At 43.3% G+C, this 13,899-nt stretch overlaps 2 protein-coding genes across 2 annotated transcripts; both read right to left on the bottom strand.

Moving 5' to 3' along the window:
- Positions 1-11,453: 11,453 nt before the first annotated feature.
- Positions 11,454-12,398, bottom strand: LOC467627 (large ribosomal subunit protein uL18-like). Its single transcript, XM_054667292.1, has one exon. It carries the CDS (start codon positions 12,218-12,220, stop codon positions 11,477-11,479), a length of 744 nt encoding a protein of 247 aa, XP_054523267.2. The 5' UTR covers positions 12,221-12,398; the 3' UTR covers positions 11,454-11,476.
- A 1,031-nt stretch (positions 12,399-13,429) lies between these two features.
- On the bottom strand, positions 13,430-13,690 carry LOC107968552 (small ribosomal subunit protein eS27-like). Its single transcript, XM_054667294.1, has one exon. The coding sequence runs from the start codon at positions 13,682-13,684 to the stop codon at positions 13,430-13,432; it is 255 nt and encodes an 84-aa protein (XP_054523269.1). The 5' UTR covers positions 13,685-13,690.
- Between the last annotated feature and the right edge of the window lie 209 nt (positions 13,691-13,899).

Raw genomic sequence — 13,899 nt, 5'->3', positions numbered from 1 at the left:
GTTGAATGGGAAGATTTCTTTAGCCCAGGAGTTCGTGGTTACAGTGAGCTATGATCACACCGCTGCACTCCAGAATGGATGACAAAGTGAGACCTTGTGATATGGTTTGGCTGTGTCTCCACCCAAATCTCACCTTGAATTATAATCCCATGTGTCAAGGGTGGGGCCAGGTTGAGATAATTGAATCATGGGGGGTGGTTTCCCCTATACTGTTCTCTTGGTCATGAATAAGTCTCATTAGATCTGATGCTTTTATAAATGGGAGTTCCCCTGCACAAGCGCTCTTGCCTGCCACCATATAACATGTGCCTTTGCTTCTCCTTCGCTTTCCTCCATGATGGTGAGGGCTTCCTAGCCATGTGGAACTGTGAGTCCATGAAACCTCTTTCTTTATAAATTACCCAGCCTCAGATATGTCTTTATTAGCAGGCTGAGAATCAACTAATACACCCGGTATTAATGTATTAATACACGAATAAAAAAAGTTGCTAAATATGTAGAACTACACTCTGTGTCTTCCCTTTAGTGTTAGGAAGATCAAATAGGCACTACAAGAGCATTTTCTTGGTAAATGGTATCTAAATTCCCTCTTATCAATGGCAATTACTCATTTGGACTGCTAACACCATAGGGGCAAAAATCCTGACATGTATGAGTCTTGTGGGAGAAGCACTTGGAAAAAAAACAAAAACAAAAACAAAAACCAGAGACAAACATTTCTGAACAAAAATGCAAGCTTTTTAAAAAAAATAGTTTGTTCTGATCAGTTCACATCATGTAGGTCATTTCATCCGGCCTCATTGGCATATAAGTAGTATATATTGAGCTAGGCGTGGTGGCTTACGCCTGTAATCGCAGCACTTTGGGAGGCCGAGGCAGGCGGATCATGAGGTGAAGAGATCGAGACCATCCTGGCCAACATGGTAAAACCCCGTCTCTACTAAAAATACAAAAATTAGCTGGGCATGGTGGCGGGCTCCTGTAGTCCCAGCTACTCAGGAGAGTGAGGCAGGAGAATCACTTGAACCCGGGAGGCAGAGGTTGCAGTGAGCGAAGATCGCACCACTGCACCCCATCCTGGCGACAGAGTGAGATCTGTCTAAAAAAAAAAAATAGTAGTATATATTGAAAGTATAAAGGGGTGAACCACTTTGAATTGTGTATGACAAAAGAAGCTCAGAGTTCAGGTGAAAAATGTGTTATTACAAACTCAACTATCAATTTAATCTGTCTTTAATGTATGAATCAAAATTAAGTGTTTTCTGTTGGGGTGATCGGACCCAACACCAGGCCGTGGGGGCGATGAAGTCCCACGGAGTCAAAGGAATGAGAAAAGACAAGTTAAGAGAGAAACTGGGACCAGGGGCCAATGCTAGTATGGAGGCTGCAAAGGCCCCAAGCTCTGGGACCCCATGCTATTTATTGGTGATCAAACAAAGAAACAGGTGGCGAGGCTGTGGGGGTTGAAAGGAAGTGGTGTATCTAGCAAATGAGCTACAGCTGTGATGGTTTAGCATTTTCTTTGAAACATATGGCTACTTGAGATAATGGGAGTGCTAGAAGCAAGGAGCCAACAAGTCTAGACACGTTCCAAAGGCCACAAGGGGTTTTAGACCCTGGACCCCAGACACGTTCCAAGACTCTTTTACATTATGTCAGACATGCAGGCCCTGCCTCAAATTCTCTCCCAACACTCAGCTTTTCTCCCAACACTTTCTATTACAAACATCAATGGAAAAATCAATGATCTGTTTAAAATATTGTAAATACCATCACTATGTTTGAAGATATGTTTTAATTTTTTATTATTCCTTTAATTAAAAGAACTGTATGCCAATTAATAAGCTGTTGCCTTTTAGATCAAAATTAATCATTCATTGCCTGCTCTGTGAAAAGTGAGTCAGATACCCTTAAAAATATATTGTGTTGCAACAGTAAGTTTTGTCAGTAATTGAAGGTGGTTGGACATCGTAAAAAGAGATTTTCCTTTCTGATTCCACTGTGGTCTCTCAGCCGTTTCCCATAGCATGCATGCCTTTCTCCAGCACTATATTTCTACAGTATGCATGAGCAATCCTGCAGCAACAATGGCTTTTCTAGCATCAGGCTCCTACAACGCATGACAGTGAGCAGCACTAGTGGTCAGCCACTTCCTATATCCCCTACCCTTAGGTGGTTTCTAGTGTAGTGCTTCCAATAAGACACCTACCTGTGAACACCTTTCCCTGGCACCTAAGTGGGAAGATTTCTGGAAAGTTCCACTGGTGCTGCACACTGTGACTATTCTGTGTAGCCTCTAACAAGCTCTGGATTGCAATCCACTTATAGTAAATAAATGTCCACTTCAAACATTACCTCCTCAAATTCTTGTGTTTTGTCTGCCTCCTGATTGGACCCTCACTGAAAGAATTAATGCTGGCATTGTTCCAAGAGATATTTCCACAGAGATGAATCTGGGAGGTTGTGTTGGTCATTCCTTTATGTTTGGGCACATTCCGCAGCTCCTTGTCAATGTGCAATGGGATACTAGCAACCTATGACATGCAGTGGTATCACAATTAATCAAGCAATGACCTGTGGTTGATTGTGGCAAAGTGCCAACTGAAACACGTGCCTTGGGAGCCCGAGTGACTGCCGCACTGAATGTTATGGCAGTCAAGATAACTGTAAGGACTGTGGGGTGGAATGGATTCAGTTGAGGGTCCTTGAGTGATTATGAACAGAAAATAACAAGCTTAGGTTCCTTAATTCTCAGTTCAAGCCACGGTTTGAAAACCTGAGAACTTCCATGGCGACTATAAAGGAAATTCATTTGTTGTAGCTGCAGGGCTGATATTGTTAAATATCAAAACCAAGAATGAGATCCTGAAACTTGGAATGGGTCAGGAAACTTGGAATGGGGGAATCTGTTTAGACTCAGTTGAAACTGACCATCTGGAAACAGAAAGTCAGGCTGAGCCTTTCTTACCAGTTTAAGTAGCCTGTCTCTATTGTTTGAAGAAAATATCTTTCCCTTGCACAAAAGCTGGGTTAGATACCATTAAAGGGGATGCCCATTTTTCTTAAAGTCCCCTACAAATCATCACTTTTTGCTAGTAGCATGACTAGACCCCATAACTAGGATTGAATAGCAACCTATTCCTAAGGGATAGGTACACACTATGACCTGTAGGAAACAGCTACATGCAAAAGGAACTGTGACATATATTGGAAGAAACCTGGGAAATGTTGGAAGAGCATTCTAAGGCTGTTATACTAAGGAGGACAAAATATAACAGTAGATTGGGTTAATTAATCTCAGTGCTATTACTGGGGATTCAAGATTTATTGTGCTGCAGGCATGTGGCTCACACCTATAATCCCAGCACTTTGGAGGCCAAGGCAGGAGGATAAGATGAGTCCATAAATTTAAGACCGGTTTGGGCAACATAATGAGACCTTGTATCTACAAAAAATAAATAAATAAATTAGCCAGTGAGAGTGGTGCACCTGTAGTCCCAGCTACTTGGGGGCTGAGATCAGAGGATCACTTGAGCCCTGGAGGTTGAGGGTGCAGTGAGCTGTGATCATGCAACTGCAGTCCAGCCTGGGCAACAGAGCCAGACCCTGTCTCAAAAAATTAACAAAAAAAGATTTATTTTGTAGTTCTCCTGGTAGCGATCTTTCATCTCCTTGGTTAGATGTATTCCTTGGTATTGCCGTCTTAGGTAGAGGAAGAGGGCTCAAACATCTTGCTTATGTGATAACTTTGCCAAAGACACAATGTACAATTTGTTTTAAAGGCCAGTGAGGGATGTACCAGTAATCAGAATGTTTTGGCAAACAGAAGACTTCGGTGGTAGCTAACTGATCACAGGGTCCCTAGAATGAAATAGATGAGAAGTGTACTTAGAGTATTGTTTGATCTCTATATCAAGAAAAGTTCCGGGTCTGGTAGTCAAATGTTCAACAGATGCCTACCTAGCTTTCAACCCTAAGTCAATTCACAGTTGCAGAGTGATACCACACGGACCATGAAAAGAACACTTGTTTGTATGACTGAGACAAAAAAGAATGTCATCGTGTTCTACCTTACCTGGGAATATGCTCAATTGGTGACAAAATTGTTGCCACTCTGTGCATGACCACAAAAGTACCGCAGGTATTGATTTTGAAGTTACACATAAACTTTAGTGAGTGGGCATATTTGCAAATATGTAACCTGAGAATAATGAAGATTAACTATCTTTAAACAACATAAGGAGTCAACATCAGTTTCTGAAGTAAAATAATGACTAAGTTAAATTTTCAAGGGCAAATTCAGATTCCAAGCGCACAGAACATAGGAAGGAAAGGACATGCAAATCAGAAAAATTCACAAGTGTAATGAGGCGAGAAGGGACATGGCGCACCAATTACAAAGGAATCAGAATGATCTGTTCATAGAGTTGTAAATGGGGTTGTGGAGGAAGAAATGAGGAGGAACAGATAGGCAAGACAAGTTCTTTTCCTTCTATGTAAATAAGAGAAACTGAGAAATTGTAACGTAAGACAAGATCCAATATTATTTTTGGACTTCAGAATGGTATTGCATAAATGCTTAATTGTTCCTGATTTTGGGAGGGGAAAATGGAAATAGCATTTCCGTTGCATTTTTGTGAACAAAATTTGAGTGATCATGTTCTTTGTTGCATGTAGTAGATGGAGAGGTGAATGAAAGATTCAGCTTTCTTCCTGTACTTGAGGCATCTGTGAATTGGGAATTCAGACAAACAAATAAGCAACTAATTCTGGATATAAAATTTGTGATTTAGGCTATGCATTCTACTGGGGAATTTCAGATGTATAGGAATGTAGTTGAAATTTAAGTGGTCAGGGAATGCTATCTAGAGGAAGAAAATTATGACTAGAGACAAGAATAAATAGTAGTAACTTAAAAAAATACATATCAGGGAAGAAAAAATGGATTTTTGTTCCAGGAAAGAAACTAAGTATGAACAGATGATGAACTATTTCAGGAACTGTGTCTGCAATTCGTTCCTTCCAGTGGGTTCTTGGTCTTGCTAACTTCAAGAATGAAGCCGCGCACCCTGGCAGTGAGTGTTACAGTTCTTAAAGATGGTGTGTCCAGAGTTTGTTCCTTCAGAGGCTCAGATGTGTCCAGAGTTTCTTCCTTCTGGTGGGTTCGTGGTCTTGCTGACTTCAGGAGTGAAGCCACAGACCTTTGCAGTCAGTGTTACAGCTCTCAGCCCGGAGTTGTTCCTTCCTCCAGGTGGGTTCATGGTCTCGCCGGCTTCAGGAGTGAAGCTGCAGACCTTTGCGGTGTTACAAGCGTTACAAGCTCGTAAAGGTAGTGTGGACCCAAAGAGTGAGCAGCAGCAAGATTTATTGCAAAGAGCAAAAGAACAATGCTTCCACAGCGTGGAAAGGGACCCCAGTGGGTTGCCACTGCTGGCTCGGGTGGCCAGCTTTTATTCCCTTATTTGGCCCTGCCCGTGTCCTGCTGATTGGCTCATTTTACAGAGTGCTGACTGGTCCATTTTTACAGAGTGCTGATTGGTGCATTTACAAACCTTTAGCTAGACACAGAGCACTGATTGTTGTGTTTACAATCCTTTAGCTAGACAGAAAAGTTTTCCAAGTCCCCACCCAACCCAGAAGCCCAGCTGGCTTCACCTCTCAGAACCACAGATACAGATTATTTTATTTACCTGAATCAATCTGAAAGCATATGCTGGGGCTGGATGTTGAGGATACTTGATGGCACATTAATTCTTTGATTTTGTATATATTTAGATACATTCATTAGCTACAGTTTGCAGCTTCCTAATAGGGATTCCACAGATATGACTGTAAATTGAGAATTTTGGTTTCCCAGTGTCTGAAAAGTGGTTAACCCAAAGTTTTGGCTTTAGAGAAAGAGTCTATACAGGCAAAAGCATAGAGGGTTTGGCAGAGAAAAAACAAAAACAAAAACAAAACATCCTAAGGGCCAAAGGAAATGGTTGCAAGGAAAACGGTCAAAAACTTGCATCATTCTCTTCATCCACTCACACCACTCTATGCAGGATCCCAAATCAGTCCTTGAATGTTTCAGCACAGGTTGCATTCATGCTTTCCAATGGAAACTTCATTTGGTTTATAGGATTCAGGATTGTGGAACCATCTGGTATCAAGAAAATAAGAGGCCATGAAAAAGCTTACAGAATGTTGGTATAAGCAGCTGCTAGGGATATTACTGAGTTTTAATGGGAGAGATAGTCCCAGAAAGCTGGAAGAAGAAAGGTCAGGGCCAAGCGCGGTGGCTCACACTTGTAATCCCATCACTTTGGAGGCAGAGAAGGGTGGATCACTTGAGTCCAGGAGTTGGAGACCAGCTTGGGCAATGTGGATAAGCCCCATCTCTACAAAAACATACAAAAAAAATTGCTGTGTGTGGTGGTGCACGCCTGTGGTCCCAGGTATTTGGGAGGCTGAGGTGGGAAGATCACCTGAGCCCAGGAGGTGGCAGTTGCAGTGAGCAGAGCTGAGGTCTGGGCACTGCATTCCAGCCTGGGCTACAAAGCAAAGTCTTGTCTCAAAAAAAAAAAAAAAAAAAAAAAAAAAAAAGATCAGAGCAAGAAAAAGGAAAAAGATGGGTAGAAACATAGAAACGACTAAGTTCATTTCAGCAGGAATATTTTTTTAAATATATTCCAAAACTGAAACAATGCTATGTTTTGCTGCAGTGTGTGAGGGAACACAATTCAGGATAATGCACAGTAAAAATGCAGGGAAGCCTGGCCCCGTAACCACTTTTAATACCATATACTACAGTTAACAGTTGATGAGAACCCTATTAGGCTGATTTCAATTACAAACATGGATGTACAGGAGTATGTTTTAATGGCACACATGCATAGTTCATATTTTATTAGAAAATCTGTTCAGGCCGGCCACAGTGGCTAATGCCTGTAATCCTAGCACTTTGGAAGGCTGAGGCGGGTGGATCACCTGAGGTTAGGAGCTCAAGACCGGCCTGGCCAACATGGTGAAACCCCGTCTCTACTAAAAGTACAAAAATTAGCTAGGCATGCTGCCGCGCGCCTGTAATTGCCGCGCGCCTGTAATCCCAGCTACTCAGGAGGCTGAAGCAGGAGAATCTCATGAACCCGGGAGGCAGAGCTTGCAGTGAGCCAAGATCGGGCCACTGCACTCCAGCCTGGGCAACACAGCAAGACTCCCTCTTGGGAAAAGAAAAAGAAAAGAAAAGAAAGAAAGAAAATCCTGGCTGGGCACAGTGGCTCACTTCTGTATTCCCAACATTTTGGGAGGATCACTTGAGATCAGGAGTTCAAGACTAGCCTTGCCAACATGGTGAAACCTTGTCTCTACTAAAAATACAAAAATTAGCTGGGCATCAGCTACTCTTGAGGCTGAGGCAGGAGAAAGGCGTGAACCCGAGAAGTGGAGCTTGCAGTGAGCCGAGATCGCGCCACTGCACTCCAGCCTGGGCGACAGGGCGACTCCGGCTCAAAAAAAAAAAAAAAAATTAGCTGGGCCTGGTGGCATGTGCCTGTAATCCTAGCTACTTGGGAGGCTGAGGCAGGAGAATCGCTTGAACCCAGAATTCAGAGGTTGCAGTAAACTGAGATCCTGCCACTGCACTCCAGGCTGGGTGAGAGAGCAAGACTCCGTCTCAAAAAAAAAAAAAAAAAAAAATTAAAAATTAAATCCACCAAATTAGCTCAAGAACTCTTCCTTGACTGGCTCAGAAATCCCATCCGATTTTAAGATAGATGTTAAAAAATAACAGGGAGGACCGGGTGCGGTGGCTTAGACCTGTAATCCCAGCACTTTGGGAGGCCGAGGTGGGGGGATTATGAGGTCAGCAGTTCGAGACCAGCCTGGCCAATATGGTGAAACCCTGTCTCTACTAAATATACAAAAATTAACTGGGCATGGTGGCATGCGCCTGTAGTCTTAGCAGCTCAGGAGGCTGAGGCAGGAGAGTCGCTTGAACCCGGGAGGCGGAGGTGGCAGTGAGCCGAGATCAAGCCACTGCACTCGAGCCTGGGTGACAGAGTGAGACTCCATCTCAAAAAAAAAAAAAAAAAAAAAAGACACATTATTTCATTTTAATAATGTTAGTCAATTTTTTTTGTTGTCGATGAGTTGTGTTTTGTTCATTAAGAATCAGCTGTAACATTTGTTGGGACTTGGTAGAACATAACTGCTAGGTGGTCGTAGCTGCCAGGCTTTTAATGAGAGGAGCTTAGTTTAGTGAAAATAAAAGAAAAACAAAGATTAATATTTGGAATAAACTGTAAACTCAGCTTCTGAGTCCAGAGATCAGCCAGTCAAGATTGTTTAGACTTGAGCTTATCTTTAGATGGTGAAGTTAGGAAGGCAGTGACAGTCTAATGAGTTTTCCTAGTTTACAGCTTGTATGTCTTTGGTGATGACATCCAGTGTTCTGGTGAACTTCCTGAGGGGCCCACCCAGCAACAGACACAAAGGTGATTTATTTGAAACTGTAGGAACAAAAAAGTAATATATTTTCATCACCCGTTACAAGGTTAACGAGTGAGACTCCTATAACAAAAGACATATTAATAAGAAAAATAATATCAAATGTAGTTACTAAAAGTATTATGTGACATGGGAGCTTTTAGAAATGAAGATCAAAAGAACCAGGGAGAATCCTGGGTTTTTTTGTTTTCGTTTTTGTTTTTAATTGAGACAAGGTCTGGCTTTGTCACCCTGGCTGGAGTTCAGTGACACGATCTCAGGTCACTTCAACCTCCACCTCCATGGGCTCAAGCCATACTCCACCTCAGCCTCCCGAGTAGCTGGGACTACAGGTGGGTGCCACCGCACCCGGCTAATTTTTGTTTTGTTTTGTTTTGTTTTTGTAGAGGTGGGGTTTTGCCTTGTTGCCCAGGCTGGTCTTGAACTCCCGAGCTCAACTGATTCACCCACCTTGACCTCCCAAAGTGCTGGGATTACAGACATGAGCCACCGTACATGGCTGGAAAAATCTATTTTTACAGAGAGCTATGCAAATGTGTGATTGGAAAACAAATGGGTATGACCTAGTGGCAATAATCTGAGGAGAACTTAGCCAGATCTGTTCAGATTCTTCTTGGTCTCTGCGTATAGAAAAGGACCGCTCCTGAGTGAGGAATTTATGACCTACTTTCAGGGGAGGTAGGTCAGAGAATTCTTTTATGACCCACTTCAGGGGGAAGAGGTCAAAGAGTGTGCTTCCTGCATCTATTATCTCAATTTCTGAAGTGCCATATTTGGGGGCATTATTTACAGAGACTCAAGGGGGTGTAAGTGCCTATTATCAGAGGTCATTCTTACGGAGGCTATTAACGAAATTTTAGGTGAATGGCTGAGCAGACATCTAGAAGTTGTCATCCAGTCTATTTCTAATTAGGTTTTTTTCTTTTCTGACTCAGGTAGTTGATTTTGCAGGATCTTCTGTCCCTTAGGAGAAGAGGGCCCTAAAGTTCAAGTGATTGTGGGACTGGAGGAGATAAAAGGCTGGCAGGGGAGGGCAGAGGGAGGGAGGATGAAGCAGGTAGGGGCTTGAAGGGGGAAATATCAAAGGAGGCAAGAGAACTGAAGGGTAAAATAATGCCAAAAAGAGGTGGACAGAGTCGGCAAAGCATATCGTAAGCAGGGATTTGAGAAGAGGGGATTCAGATGACAGAGAACATCCCAAGGGAGAAGCAGAATCCAATATAGAGAATGGATCGGTCTTAAATAGAGCTGGGAATAAGAGATCGCAGCCCAGGAAGTCAGGGAATAATACCTATGGAGGAAGGACTTCCAGGCCAAGTATCCAGGGAATAATCCCCACTGCTATGGTTCTAATGATGGTGCCCTCTCAAAAATTCGTGTTGAGGCCGGGCATGGTGGCTTATGCCTGTAATCCCAGCACTTTGGGAGGCCGAGGCAGGTGGATCACAAGGTCAGGAGATCGAGACCATCCTGACTAACATGGTGAAACCCCGTCTCTACTAAAAATATAGAAAAATTAGCCGGGTGTGGTGGCGGGCGCCTGTAGTCCCAGCTACTTGGAAGGCTGAGGCAGGAGAATGGCATGAACCCAGGAAGCAGAGCTTGCAGTGAGCCGAGATTGCGCCACTGCACTCCAGCCTGGGTGACAGAGCGAGACTCCATCTCAAAAAAAAGAAAAAATCATGTTGAAATGTAATCTTCAGTGAAATAGTATGTTGCCCAGGCTGGTCTTAAACTCCTGGGCTCAAGTGATCCTCCCACCTCGGCCTCCCAAAATGCTGGCACTATAGGCATAAGCCACCACACCTGGCCAAGACACTGCCTTGAAAGCACAGAGTAAGCCAGGTGCGGTGGCTCACACTTGTAATCCCAGCACTTTGGGAGGCCAAGGTAGGCAGATCATGAGGTCAGGAATTCGACACCAGCCTGTCCAACACAGTGAAACCCTATCTCTACTAAAAATACAAAAATTAGCTGGGCATGGTGGTGGGCACCTGTAATGCCAGCTACTCGGGGGGCTGAGGCAGGAGAATCAGTTGAACCCGGGAGGTGGAGGTTGTGGTGAGCCAAGATTGCACCACTGCCCTCCAGCCTGGGCAACAGAGCTAGACTCCATCTCAAAAAAAAAAAAAAAAAAAAAAAAAAAAAAGAATAAGAAAGAAAGAAAGCACAGAGCAGCCCTTACTAGACACAAATTATGCCAGTGACTTGATGGCGTAATTGGACTTCCTGACTCCAGAACTGTGAGAAACAAATTTCTGTTCTTTATAGATATCCTAGGCTCAGTTATTATGCTTAGCGGCACAACTGACTAAGATAGAAATTGGTACTGAGAAGTGGCAGTGTTGCAATAACAAATACCTAAAAATGTAGAGGCTGCTTTGGAACTGAGTAATGGGTAGAGGCTGGAAGAGTTTGGAAGTGCATGCTAGAAGAAGGCTAGTTTGCCATGCATTAAGGCGATTCTGACGAGGCTTTAGAAGATGAAAAGCCATAGAGAAAGCCTCCGTCTTTGAGATTATCTAGGTGGTTGTGAACAGAATGTTAGAAAAAATATGGACAGTAAAGGACATTCTGATGAAGTCTTAGATGGAAATGAGGGATATCTTATTGGAAACTGGAGGAAAAGCCATCCTTGTTACAAAGTGGCAGAGGATTTGTTCCTGGAAAGAACAAGGTCTGGGAAAGAAGGGAGTTTATTTCTGCAGCTGGTTACAGGGAGAAGGCCGGAGTAACTCACCATACCAACTCAAAGTTACAAGTTTTTTTCTAGTGCTTATATACATTTTAAGCTCCCATGCTAGGAGTGGAATTGCACCTCCAAGCAGGAGTGTTTCCTTCAATCTATATCTAAACTTTAACTAGGACCTAGGGTCTGGAAATCTTTCTCTAGAGTCTTGGAAAGCTTTTTAATCTTTTTTTTTTTTTTTGCTGTCCATAAGTTTATTGTCTGTATCTGAAAAATCATCATAGAAAATTGTTTGGTTTAGCTCTCAGCAGCCTGCTTCTGAGCTCTGAGGAAGCTTGCATTCTTTTGAGCTACCCAATCCTTCTTCTGAGCAAGGGACATTTTGGGATGGTTCCACCTCTTCTTTTTAACTTCTTTCTTGGGCTTATTTTCATAGACTGGATTCTCTCGTATAGCAGCATGAGCTTCCTTATACATTTCCTCCATCATGTCTGGAGTTACCCTGTTCTTTATGTATTGAGAGAACTGTTTCTGGTAAGCATTTTCATCTTCTTCCATTAAGTAGCACATGTAATCGGCAACATTCTCGCCCATGATGTGCTTCTGGTGTACTTCTGCATTAACTTCCTTGCTTTCAGAACCATAACCGGGGAATCGTTTGGTGCTGTGAGGGATAGACAAGCCTCCATCCACAGCTCCCTTCAGGGCACCAAAAACTTTATTGCCAGTGGTAGTTCTGGCAAGGCCTGCATCCAAATAGCAGGTAAAGGCACTTGGCTGACCATCAATGCTTTCCACAATGTATTCATCGCCAGTCACCTCCACTTGGCCTTCATAGATCTTGTCCATGCCAAACCTACTGAGAAGCCTGCGGGCCAGCAGCAGGCCAGTACAATATGCTGCAGCATAATTTGTCGGGCCAACCTTCACACCATATTTTGGCAGTTCATGTGCATATGCTGTGCAGACTATCATATCCCCCTCTATACGGGCATAAGCAATCTGACAAATGATATCTCTGTTTGTTACACGAACTATCATCCTGTATTTGGCTGTGTTGTATTTATTTTTATCCTGTATCACCAAGCATTTCCGAGTATAGTAATCAGTTTTACCCTCTCATCATCGTCTTCTAAATTTCACTTGGTATCTCTTAAAGTAGGCCTTATTCTTAACAACTTTAACAAACCCCATCCTGCAGAACAGAGACCTGCGTCCACAGCTCAACAGAGACCAGCAGGCACAGCGGCGCTGGGGCAGGGAGAAGGGGAAAGCTTTTTAATCTTCAGTGGGTACCTGGAACAAGGTATCTGTGTAAAATGCTTTTATTATTCAACCAGACTTTAGGCTAAGAAAGCCCATTTTAATGGGTTTATTTTAATATTCCAGCCCTCATGCTCAGTCACCTGTTTCTCCAGTTCTTTAATGTTTAACCTATACATTCATTAGAATTATAATAGAGGGTCAGTGGAAACTGACTGTTCTGGTTGCTAATGGGAGCCTGCCCTGCCACAAACTTGGTGGAAGTATTTCTGTGTCTTAATAGTTTTTTGGAGGGTAGAATGTAAGAGCAATGAACTAGGTCATTTGGCAGAAGAAATCTCTAAGCCAAGTTTTCAGGGTACTGCATAGCTTCTCTTAACTGCTTATAGTAAACTGTGAGAAGAGAAAATCGAGTTAAAGATAGGACTTCTAATCAAAAGGGAAGCAGATTAGCTGGGCATGGTGGCACACACCTGTAGTCCCAGCTACTCTGCAGGCTGAGGTAGGAGGGTTGCTTCAGCACAGGAGGTCGAGGCGGCAGTGAGCTATGATCGTACCACAGTCTGGGCAACAGAGTGAGATCCCATCTCAAAAAAAAATGGTAATTATTATTATTATTATCATTGAGATGGAGTCTTGCTCTGTCGCCCAGGCAGGAGTGCAATGGTGCGATCTCGGCTCACTGCAACCTCCGCCTCCTCCCGGGCTCAAGTGATTCTTCCTGACTCAGCCTCCTGAGCAGCTGGGATTACAGGTGCCCGCCACCACACCCGGCTAATTTTTGTATTTTTAGTAGAGATGGGGTTTCATCATATTGGCCAGCCTGGTCTCGAACTCCTGACTTCGTGTTCCACCCACCTCAGCCTCCCAAAGTGCTGGGACTACAGGCGTGAGGCACCTCACCTGGCCAAAGACTATTATTATCATTATTTTATCCAAAATGTGTTTATTGAGATGGTTTCCCACTCATCTTGATTCAGGGTGCTTTTAGTGCTGCTTTCTCCTGAAGGACCATCCTTCCATAAGCCTTGCTTTTCCTCCTGTAGGCTGGCAGAGGAAAGTGCAGCAGTCAACACCCAAAACTACCGTTGGCGCATGGCTAAAGACCATGGTGATTTTATAGCATCCTGGGCATTTCATATCCATGAAGTAGGAATTGGGGCTCTGCACCAGGTGTTTCTTCTTGTGTTTCCTCTTCTCCTCTTCTGGAGAGGGATGAAGGAGATCCTTTGCAAGAAGCATGTTCTTGTGGGTAGGTCGTCACTGCTGGAAAGCGCCAAAGAAAATTATTTTTAAAGGGAAGTTGAACATAAAGATTTGGAAAATTAACAGCCTGGCCTTGTAAAGAATTTTTTAAATAAGTTCAGGAGACAAAACCAACTGTGTGGCCAACTGACCATTTGATAAGGAGATTAGTATGACTAGAATGTCAGATGCTATTCATTAAGACAATGGGA

The sequence above is a fragment of the Pan troglodytes genome, chromosome 16 (genome assembly GCF_028858775.2).
Source record: "Pan troglodytes isolate AG18354 chromosome 16, NHGRI_mPanTro3-v2.0_pri, whole genome shotgun sequence".
In the NCBI taxonomy this organism is placed as follows: Eukaryota; Metazoa; Chordata; class Mammalia; order Primates; family Hominidae; genus Pan; species Pan troglodytes.
Note: the sequence above shows the minus strand (reverse complement) of the source record. Positions and strands in the feature narration are given on the sequence as shown.

Coding starts and splice junctions, on each gene's coding strand:
- LOC107968552 (XM_054667294.1), bottom strand. CDS start 13,684: ATGCTTCTTGCAAAGGATCTCCTTCATCCCTCTCCAGAAGAGGAGAAG.
- LOC467627 (XM_054667292.1), bottom strand. CDS start 12,220: ATGATAGTTCGTGTAACAAACAGAGATATCATTTGTCAGATTGCTTAT.